This window comes from Salmo trutta, chromosome 14, assembly GCF_901001165.1.
Source record: "Salmo trutta chromosome 14, fSalTru1.1, whole genome shotgun sequence".
NCBI classification, from domain to species: Eukaryota; Metazoa; Chordata; class Actinopteri; order Salmoniformes; family Salmonidae; genus Salmo; species Salmo trutta.
The window spans coordinates 67,990,065-68,001,847 of NC_042970.1; the positions used below are offsets into that span (position 1 = coordinate 67,990,065).

At 43.2% G+C, this 11,783-nt stretch overlaps 1 protein-coding gene across 2 annotated transcripts in view; it reads right to left on the minus strand.

Annotated features, from left to right (window-relative positions):
• The window catches only part of LOC115147201 (netrin-1), a 90,369-nt gene that overhangs the window by 10,723 nt on the left and 67,863 nt on the right, over positions 1 to 11,783 (minus strand). For both annotated transcript variants that reach the window (XM_029689283.1, XM_029689282.1), the window contains one exon: positions 9,609 to 9,662. In XM_029689283.1, the coding sequence (XP_029545143.1) occupies positions 9,609 to 9,662 (54 nt within the window). The remainder of the gene's footprint in view (positions 1 to 9,608; positions 9,663 to 11,783) is intronic.

The window sequence follows — 11,783 nt, forward strand, 5'->3', positions numbered from 1 at the left end:
ATGGCTAGAAAATAGGATTAATTTATTCTGCAGCGGTTCTGAAAATAACCACAGGCCTACATGCAATACCTCATAATGTCAAAGGGGAATTGTGTTTTTAGAAATGTTTACAAATGAATTAAAAATGAAAAGCTGAAATGTCTTGAGTTAATTAGTATTCAACCCCTTTGTTATGGCAAGCCTACATAAATTCAGGAGTGTCCAATAATAATGTTTAACATGATTTTTGAATGACTTCCTCATCTTTGTACCCCACATGTACAATTATCTATAAGGTCCCTCAGTCGAACAGTACATTTCATACACAGATTCAACCACAAAGACCAGGGAGGTTTTCCAATGCCTTGCAAAGAAGGGCACGTATCAGTAGATGAGTAAACAAATACAATAAACAGACATTGAATATCCCTTTGAGCATGGTGAAATTATTAATTACACTTTGGATTGTATATCAATACACCCAGTCACTACAAAGATACAGACATCCTTCCTAACTCATTTGCCAGAGAGGAAGGAAACCGCTCAAGGATTTCACCATGACTTCAAAACAGCTACAAAGTTTAATGGCGGTGATAGGAGAAAACTGAGGATGTAGTTACTCCACAATACTAATCTAATTGACAGAGAGAAAAGAAGGAAGCCTTTAGAGAATACAAATATTCCAAAACATGCATCATGTTTGCAACAAGTCACAAAAGTAATGCTGCAAAAAATGTGGCAATGAAATAAACTTTTTGTCCTGAATACAAAATGTTATTTTTAGGGCATTTTCAACACATCACTGAGTACCACTCTTCATATGTTCAAGCATGGTGGTTGCTGCATCATGTTATGGGTATGCTTGTTATCGGCAAGGACTAAGAAACGGAATAGAGCCAAGCACAGGCAAAATCCTAACGGAATACCTGGTTCAGTCTGCTTTCCAACAGACACTGGGAGACAAATTCACCTTTCAGAATGACAATAAAATAAAACAGTTGCTTACCAAGACGACATTGAATGTTCCTGAGTGGCCTAGTTACAGTTCTGACTTAAATTGGCTTGAAAATCTATGGCAAGACTTGAAAAGGCTGTCTAGCAATGATCAAACTTGACATTTTTTTAAAGAATAGTAGGCAAATATTGTACAATCCAGGTGTTCAAAGCTCTTACCCAGAAAGACTCACAGCTGTAATCACTACCAAAGGTGATTCTAACATGTATTGACTCAGGGGTGTGAATACTTATGTAATTTTGTTACTTCTGTATTTAATTTTCAATACATTTGCAAAAAATTCTAAAAACATGTTTTCACTTTGCAATCCATTTTGAATTCAGGCTGTAGCACAACAAATGTGGAATACGTCAAGGGGTATGACTACTTTCTGGTACTGTATGTCAAATTATTTTAGATTCCAAAAATAAAATACATTGATTTTCACTCTTCTCACTAATGGCAAATGGCAGCATCTTGTTATGTTTTCCAGTTTTTTTGTGGGGGTTTTGGGGGAAAATCATGTCATCATATCCCTGATTTTGCACACAATACTTGCATGTTTGCAATACAATACTTCAACCGCTAGAAAAGTTTGTTCTGTTTTTATAAATGGCAACTTTTACAGGAAAATGGGAGCAGGAATGTTTAGGGGTATATTTTATATGTACACCACATTTATAAATGAGGCCCCTGAACTGTACTGTGCTGGCTCAGATATTTAGTTTATTCCACCACAGTTTTAGCAACAATGGTAGATGCATCAGGCCAGAGTAGTACTGCTTGCCTTAACTCAGTTTGGTTAGGTCATGTGAAAAGTGTACAGGTTTGTGATGAATTACTGAGACTTTAAGTGTATATCCACACAGCCCACTTCTCTGAGTTAACCTTAACAGAAAAGGTGCCAAGGCTTTCCTGATTGCCCCACGCTGTGCTGTCACAGCCAGCCACCTTCAGTAAAGAGTGCATGATGCGAGGCCAAACATAGAAATTAAAATCATTTGTTTCCCTTTATTCACTCTCTGACACAAATTGGATCCAGAGTGCTGTATCGGCACAGTTCCCTCTAAACTCTCCTCTGAAAAAAGTTTTAATAGTGCTATCTTTTCACGGAGTGAGAGATGAAGGGAAAGAGAGACAGAGGGAGTGAGAGATGAAGGGAAAGAGAGACAGAGGGAGTGAGAGATGAAGGGAAAGAGAGACAGAGGGAGTGAGAGGGAAGGATGAGTAGAGGAGGGGGTAATGTGTTAAGCAGGGTGATGGGCTGGTAGGAGGAAGGATATTCAGCCAGCCTGAATATGAAGGTCCTTGCTCCATGTCCTTGCTCCATGCCTGCCTTATACTTCCCTTTATATTCTGGGTGAATGAGGTTGCCTGGGTAACGCTGAAACGAGGAAAAATGCACCCAAAGTAGAGGAGGGTGGGAGAGTGGCTGGGGGGCCACTAGAAGAGGACGAAGTTGGTTGGCGGGGTGAGGGGTTTCAAGTAAACCCCAAATCGTCTCAGCTGATGGCATTCGAGAAGGTAGTTGTGAGGGGGAAAATGGCACAGTAGAGGAAATTGAGGAGTCTATACTAGGCAGAGCGGCGCCTGATTTCCATGTAAATGACGACCCGGGCCTGTGGAAAAGGCTGCTTTTGTTTTCCCATAAACCCCCTTGATGGCATCATGATACTTTCCTTTGATAGCTCTCGTTGGCCATTAGTGTACTCCTGAGACGAGCACCCCCAGATCCCCATACAGGACCAGGCAGTCCCCCACCGTGAGGACAAATGTACCCTTTGTGTGGGACACTCTAGTCAGGGGAAGTGGAATTAGTCCAGGGGCGCTGAGCTCCCTGTACCTCCCCTCCGCGCCTCCTCTCTCCATCTCCTCTCTCCATCTCCTCTCTACGCTCTCTTACTGGGAGGTGTAGTTCCCTTTGTTTCTCAGTTGTTTGCGCGAGGAAGGAGAAACGCTGAGAGAAGCTCCTTTGCCGCCTGGATGTGTCTGTGCTTCTTTAGCAGTGGGAGAGATTGATTGACACCCTCTTACAGTCTTTAAGTCCTAGGCACATTTTTCAGACTTTTATCTACATGGATAAAAGTAGCGCAAAGACCTAGACAGGACCCAGTGACAGGGACCTGCTTAGCTGGGACAAAGAGGTGTAAATAGGGGCATGGGGGAGGCCTTTCTCCTCCCTACTTCTTTCTTCTCCGCGAACAAGACTGATTGAGAGACAAATTGTGGCAAATAAAGCATGTAATTAGATTATAGCCACAGTGCCTGGGCTGTTGGGCTGCTGGAACCGTTGCAGTAGGGCTGGACCCTGTCCAAAGAGAGTTTTTTTCATTGTTTTCTTTCTTTTCTTTGTTTCTTCATTTCTTTCTTCTCTCTGGCCGTGTCCAGTGTTGTAGTCCTTGAGACCAGTCTCGAGACCAAATATTGAGTGTCTCAGTCTTGTCTCTGTGTAAAGAAGAACAAACTGTTCTTCTGAAATATGAACACAGAACATTTTGAAGTCTTATCGTGGCGATATGACACAATTACAATCATGGTCTTGAATTGGACTTGCATTTGTCTGGTCTCGGTCTTGACTTGGTCTTGACTCGGTCTCGCCCCCCCTCCAGCCTCGGACTCGATTTGCTCCGGTCTTGGTCTTGAATCGGTCTCGCTTTAGGTGGTCTCGAACACAACACTGGCCGTGTCCAAATACCCATAATTGCATTCTAAACAGTAGGCATTTTTGGTATGTGAAAATAGAACGTTTTATAGTATGTTAAAAAAAATGGTATGCCATGTCATGGATGTCATACTCGTTTCGACCTTTCATCTACTACAAATTCGCTGCGTGCTATTGAGGAAGAGAATCATCTTTTCAGATCCAGGCGTGTTTGACAGCAGCTGATAGTGAGACGTGCTGTACCATTATGATAGAATGGCGGGAAACGGTGCAGTTGCACATCTGATGACGTATTTTCAGTATGGGTGAGTCTAGTATGGTGATATTTGTTGCTTATTGAATCGATTTTTACTAAACAGTACATTCTAAATAGTATGCAGTATGGTTAGTACACAGTATGCTGTTTTTGTAAGTAGTAGGCAAGACAGATTTCGGACACGGCCTCTTTCTCTCTCTTTCATTCATTCTTTCATCCTCCTGAAGTAAGGGAAACGTTGTTTTCGATCCCAGTGAGCGACAGAGCTGGGAAACAACAGAGAGCGAAAGCGTCTCTTTATGATTCATGACATGATGGTTTTGTGGGTTGTTTGTTTTGGGCGGCATGTTCTGTGGAACCAATCTTAAAACAAGAGTGTGGTCATCCCTATTACTGCAATTGAGTTTCAGTGGAGTCAGCGGGTGATGATGCTGGCTCCATCCCAACATGCAGACAACAGACGAGAGTGAGAGAGGCAGATGCCAATGTGTTCATGTTGTGAGAGCCAGGCTGAGATTGCCAAGCCATAAATCATATTGTGAGTTTGGTATCGATGATGATGACACGCCAATACAATGCTATTACGATGCTATTTTCTCCCCGTTCTCTTTCTCTCCTTCTCTCTCGGGTCACCATTTCTCTCTCTCCTCTCTCTCCTCTCTCCCCTCTCTCCCTCTCTCTCTCTCATATTAAACTCGGAGCAGGTAATAAAATCCCACGACACAACACTAAAGCCCAGTGAGGCAGCAGAGAGTATTAACAGGGTGTGTAGCGTGGATCCAGAGAGAGACTCATGTCCCAAATATCCAGGGAGGGTCTCACCGCAAATCCTGAACCATTCCAGCCACAAAAAAAACACGTCTTTCTTATCATCATCATCATCGTGGCCCATATCCTGGATCATATTCATAAGGGCACACCGTCCCAAAACGTTTTGTAACCGAAAACGAACGCTTCTCATTTGATGACTTTCGACAGTAACTCCCTGTTTTATAACGGTTCTGACTGTTTTCTTCCATTTCGTGCCTAATGAATACCACCCTGGTTGTGGTCACTGGTTGATATCATGGTGGTCAGCTCAGCTGTTATAATCTCCTCCACATTCCGTCGCTCTACAGACATCTCTGTCAGGCGACGACCAAGGGGGAGTGACTACTCACACTATCCGTGACCTAACCGCACAATATGTGTTTTGTCTGGGCCTTGCCGTCCGAGATATTCGCCATGCATTCCACCCCTCCATGTACCCAGGGAGGTGGGGAACCCAGAACACATCGCTGGAGACAAATGAGTCCCTCAACCGACTCTGATGGGGTTGGGGTAGGGGGGAGGCACCTGCTGCACAGCTGTCCAGCCTCACCTATAATCAGCCCACCCCAAGCATGCCGGTTTCTTTTCCTTTAGTCCTACCTTACAAACCAAAGTAGTAATAATATCATGACTTAAAGTCTCTCCATCTAGATAAAACAATGTATATATCTGCATCTCTCTCTCTCTCTCTCTCTCTCTCTCTCTCTCTCTCTCTCTCTCTCTCTCTCAACAAAAATATAAAAGCAACATGTAAAGTTGGTTTCATGAGCTGAAATAAGCACAAAAAGCTTTTCTCGAATTGTGAGCACAAATTTCTTTACATCCTTGTTAGTGAGCATTTCTCCTTTGCCAAGATAATCCATCCACCTGATAGGTGTGGCATATCAAGAAGCTGATTAAACAGCATGATCATTACACGGGTGCACCTTGTGCTGGGGACAATAAAAGGCCACTCTAAAATAAAAGGCCACTCAGTTTTGTCACACAACACAATGTCACAGATGTCTCAAGGTTTGAGAGAGTGTGCAATTGGCATGCTGAGTGCAGGAATGTCCACCAGACCTGTTGCCAGATAATTTATTGTTAATTTCTCTACCATAAGCCGCCTCCAACTTCATTTTAGAGAATTTGGTAATACTTCCAACCGGCCTCACAACTGCAGACCACATGTAACATTTGGCTTCTTCACCTGTGGTGTCGTCTGAGATTTTATCGATGGCAATTTGAATGCACAGAGATGAGATCCAAAGGCCCATTGATGTGCCATTCAGCTGCCACCATCACCTCATGTTTCAGCATGATAATGCACAGCCCCATGTTGCAAGGGTCTGTACATAATTCCTTGAAGCTGAAAATGTCCCAATTCTTCCATGGCCTGCATACTCACCAGACATGTCACCCATTGAGCATGTTTGGGATGCTCTGGATCGACATGTACGACAGCGTGTTCCAGTTCGCGCCCATATTCAGCAACTTCACACAGCTGTTGAAGAGGAGTGGGACAACATTTCACAGGCCACAATCAACAGCCTGGTCAACTCTATGAGAAGGAGATGTGTGGTGCTGCATGAGGCAAATGGTGGTCACCAGATACTGGCTGGGTTTCTGATCCACGCCCCTACCTTTTTTTTAAGGTGTCTGTGACCAACAAATGCATATCTGTATTCCCAGTCATGTGAAATCCATAGATTAGGGCCCAGTTAATATATTTCAATTGACTGATTTCGTTATATGAACTGTAACTCAGTAACATCTTTGACATTTTTGCAAAGATGTATATGCTTCTCTAATGACATAGGCACTCATTTGGGGGACTGGTGAGGGGGTAGCCCTGATAAGAACAACCACATCTGTCACCAATCATGTATTGGATGAGATCCCATTTGTCCACGTACTAAGCCATCCAGTGGTTGGCTCGGTCCAGACCCAGTAATGTATGCAACTATGCATCCTCTGGTTTGGAAGCCTGGGTGGTCCCGCCGGACCTCTGTCCGTCTACCCAGTAATCTGATGTGACCGATACAATCTGTCAGTCAAAGTGCCCCACTTTGCAATCTGCTTGATTTCAACATCTCCCATTTCTATAGAATGTTCATAGTATGTCGCCCCATTCAAGTTGTATGTACAGGAATTCCCCCAGGTGATTACGTTATACGGAGTTACGTGGTCAGTATCATTATACGTTTCCTCTATAATGATGTTTACATTGGTCCGATGACACAGTTTAATCAATAGGATTATAACGGGAGCTCTTTAGCTCGTATTCCGCAAGAACACCTACGCGTTAATGCTCACTCAAATGCAGAGAATCAGGGACGACGGAACTAGCGAGAACTATGGCGAATTATCAAGCGATGTCGAAAATCGAGAGTTCTTGACCAGCCAGTGATTCACTTGCCTTTTGAAAACCTCTGTGTTCACTGTTCAGGATACAATAAATGGGAACCCACAGTTTGGTTAGTTCAGCCAGGGAAGGATGCGAAGGATATAATGTTGCTCCCAGACTAGGGAGGGGATGTGTGTCTATTTGTCAATAACAGCTGGTGCGCAATGTCTAATATTAAGGTAGTCTTGAGGTATTGCTCACCTGAGGTAGAGTACCTCATGATAAGCTGTAGACAACACTATCTACCAAGAGTTTTCATCTATATTTTTCGTAGCCGTCTATTTACGACCGCAAACCGACCCTGGCACTAAGACCGCACTCAATGAGCTGTATAAGGCCATAAGCAAACAAGAAAATGCTCATTCAGAAGCGGCGCTCCTAGTGACCAGGGACTTTAATGCAGACAAACTTAAATCCGTTTTACCTCATTTCTACCTGCATGTCACAGATGCAACCAGAGGAAATAAACTTTAGACCACCTTTACTCCACACACCGCTCTCCATTTGACAAATCTGACCATAATTCTATCCTCCTGATTCCTGCTTACAAGCAAAAACGAAAGCAGGATGAACCAGTGACTTGCTCAATACAGAAGTAGTCAGATGCTACACTACAGGAATGTTTTGCTAGCACAGACTGGAATATGTTCCAGGATTCATCCAATGGCATTGAGGAGTATACCACCTTAGTCACTGGCTTAATCAATAAGTGCATCAACGACGTCGTCCCCACAGTGACCGTGCGTATATATCCCAACCAGAAGCCATGGATTACAGGCAACATGTGCACCAAGCTAAAGGCTAGAGCTGCAGCTTTGAAGGAGCGGGACACTAATCCGGACGCTTACTGGGGCCAAGCTTCCTGCCTTCCAGGACCTATATACTAGGCGGTGTCAGAGGAAGGCCCAAACAATTGTCAAAGACTGCAGTCACCCTAGTCATAGACTGTTCTCTCTGCTACCGCATGGCAAGCGGTACCAAAGCGCCAAGTCTAGGTCCAAAAGGCTCCTTAACAGCTTCTACCCCCAAGCCATAAGACTGCTGAACAATTAATAAAATGGCCACCTGGACTATTTGGTTTTCACACTGCTGCTACTCGCTGTTTATTATCTATGCATAGTCACTTTACCCATACCTACATGTACAAGTTACCTCGACTAACCTGTAACCCCGCTCATTGACTTGGTACCCCCTGTATATAGCCTTTTTATTGTTCTTTATTGTTACTTTAGTTTATTTAGTCAGTATTTTCTTAACTGTCTTTTCTTAAAACTGCATTCTTGGTTAAGGGCTTGTAATTAAGCATTTCACGGTAAGGTCTACACCTGTTGCATTGATTTGGTGATATTGCAAAAAAAGCATGAAACAGGGAGAGAAGAAAAGAGGAGGGGTTTACTCTCCAACAGCAGCAGTGCCCTCACTTCCCTGTCAATCTGATCTGTGAGAACAGCAGTAGAGACGTCCAACGGTAGGACTGAGAACCGCTGCCAGGCGTTCTCGCACGCTACAATTCCTCTCTCTGTCTGGGAGAGGAACACCGCTATGAATACACTTTTCCAAAAGCTAGGGGCAAAGGATACGTATGTGGCCTGTGTTACACACTGACAGATTCTTGTAGTGACTAACTAGTGACAAATCTTCATTGTCATCTTTGTTCATTTGTAATGCAGTTCTTAACATTCTTTCCTGGATAGTTTATATCTCATACCATGTCTCTAGCTTAATTTTCAAGTTTAACAGGTGTTTATATAAAAGTTCCATCAATTTCCATTTCATCTCTCCATGTTAATGAACAAGATTTAACTAAGGAAGTAGTCCATTAAATGATATATACACAGTACTGCTGTGTTTTGACAGTAGCTGGTGGGAGAGTGATGCACACTGTATAATTTGGAAGAAATCCCCTCTGAACAAGCTACTGTTTCATGTCTCCTGAATTCGAGAAAGAGCTCGCTTCCCTGAATAGCACTAGAGCCCCAAATTCCTCTCTTTTCCTTTCACTACCATATTCCCTCTCTTTTCCTCTTAGAGAGACAAAATCAACAGATCAACAATATCAAGGCCCCGGGCGTTGCCGTGCCAACACCCCACTGCGTTCCAGTTACACAGTTAATTGGATGAAGAGTGTAAGATTAAAGGAGCTACATCCCAAGGCAACGGCTAACTGATTTAATATTTATGAACTTCTAACGAGGGGAGTGAGGGGGAAGGCAACGGGGATCCAATTTAAACTGTACTCGCTCTAACATTTCACGTGAAGGAAATGTTTAGTTAGAAGGGGTGGGGATGGAAGAGAGGGAGAGCGGTTCTTTCTGTTTTCTGTTCAGCCTAAATACACACTGTAAACCAAATCTTAGCTAAAGGCATTATGGGTATCCACAGGTGGAGCCAGTGGCATTTAAACAGTTTGATATCAACAAATGAGTCTCAAGAACATGTTCTGATAATCCCATTTTGCAGAGGAATTAGGATCACACAAGCAGTACAGTGAGAGATAAGCACTGAGACTGGAGCCACTCACCTGCTGGCTCCTCTGTACTGCTGGCTGTGGTTGTTGGAGGAACAACGGGAATCTCTGTTTCCAGGTAAAAACACCGCACAAACACAGACAAAAGTTAGCTTCGTTATGTTTTAATACATTTGACATAGAATTAAAGACAACCGTTTTTTTGATGAAAGAGTTATGTAAAATAAGACAAGAGTGTACAATACAATAAGAGTGTTTATTTTCCAGCAGACAAGCTTTAGTATTAGTGTACAACCTGCAGTTTGTCAGTAGATGTAGACGTGCTGTGTGGGGTAACTGTACGAAGGAATGGTTACTGGTTAGGTTTCGCATGTAGAGATTTACTCTCTCAGCTGTACAGCATCCATATTAGGAAGTCTGAGAACTGAGGACTTCCTAATATGAATGCCATACAGGTGGAGCTACCTGGCAGATCAGATCAAAGGGGAACAGCAAGATTCAATCTTAAGATCTGGGGGGGGGGGTGAAATCTGTAATGTCTCTCCCCTCAGGCCTCTATTCGCCCCCACGACGAGGTATCTGCGGTTTTACATCCAAGACTTCATTCTCTCAGCTCTCCTTCACCCTCTCGTGTAAGCTATTCACAGAGGCAGGAAGTTGACATTGAATGAAGCCATGCATGAAAAGAGCTCCTCTTATCTCCAAAGGAGCAGGATGGTAACATTAGATAACAATAGATATAAAACATAATGCATTTTGTTACACTGGCGGCAAAAGGGGGATAAAACCGCCGAAACAGATGTGTAAGCAGCGAGGGGAAACAAGGACAGAGAAGCACAGATACAGTTGAATGAGAACACATAGATAAAAGGAAAGGGTGGCAAGATAGATAAGATACACAGGAAAGGAAAAGAGTACAATAGCAGTGTATTGGCGGTCATGCATACAATGCCTTGCAAAAGTATTCACCCCCCTTGGCGTTTTTCCTATTTTGTTGCATTACAACCTGGAATTTAAATGTATTTTTATTTGGATTTCATGTAATACACATACACAAAATAGTCCAAATTGGTGAAGTGAAATTAAGAAAATGAGTTGTTTAAAAATAAAATTTAAAAAAAATGAAAAAGTGGTGCGTGCATATGTATTCACCACCTTTGCTATGAAGCCCCTAAATAAGATCTGATACAACCAATTACCTTCAGAAGTCACATAATTAATTAAATAAAGTCCACCTGTGTGCAATCTAAGGGTCACATGATCTGTCACAGGATCTCAGTATATATACACCTGTTGTGAAAGGCCCCAGAGTCTGCAACACCACTAAGCAAGGGGCACCACCAAGCAAGCGGCACCATGAAGACCAAGAAGCTCTCCAAACAGGTCAGGGACAAAGTTGTGGAGAAGTACAGATCAGGGTTGGGTTATAAAAAATATCAGAAACTTTGAACATCCCACAGAGCACCATTAAATCCATTATTTAAAAAATTGAAAGAATATGGCACCACAACAAACCTGCCAAGAGAGGGCCACCCACCAAAACCCATGGACCAGGCAAGGAGGGCATTAATCAGAGAGGCAACAAAGAAACAAATAAGCAAACACGTTTGGTGTTCCCCAAAAGGCATGTGGGAGACTCCCCAAACATATGGAAGAAGGGACTCTGGTCAGATGAGACTAAAATTGAGCTTTATGGCCATCAAGGAAAACGCTATCCCATCACCCCGAGAACGCCATCCCCACAGTGAAGCATGCTGGTGGCAGCATCATGCTGTGGGGATTTTTTTAATCGGCAGGGACTGGGAAACTGGTCAGAATTGAAGGAATGATGGATGGCACTTAATACAGGGACATTCTTGATGGAAAACTGTTTCAGTCTTCCAGAGATTTGAGACTGGGACGGAAGTTCACCTTCCAGCAGGACAATGACCCTAAGCATACTGCTAAAGCAACACTCAAGTGGTTTAAGGGGAAACATTTAAATATCTTGGAATGGTCTAGTCAAAGCCCAGACCTCAATCCAATTGAGAATCTGTGGTATGACTTAAAGATTGCTGTACACTAGCAGGAACCCATCCAACTTGAAGGTGCTGGAGCAGTTTTGCCTTGAAGAATGGGCAAAAATCCCAGTGGCTAGATGTGTCAAGCTTATAGAGACATATCCCAAGAGACTTGCAGCTGTAATTGCTGCAAAAGGTGGCTCGACAAAGTATTGACTTTGGGGGGTGA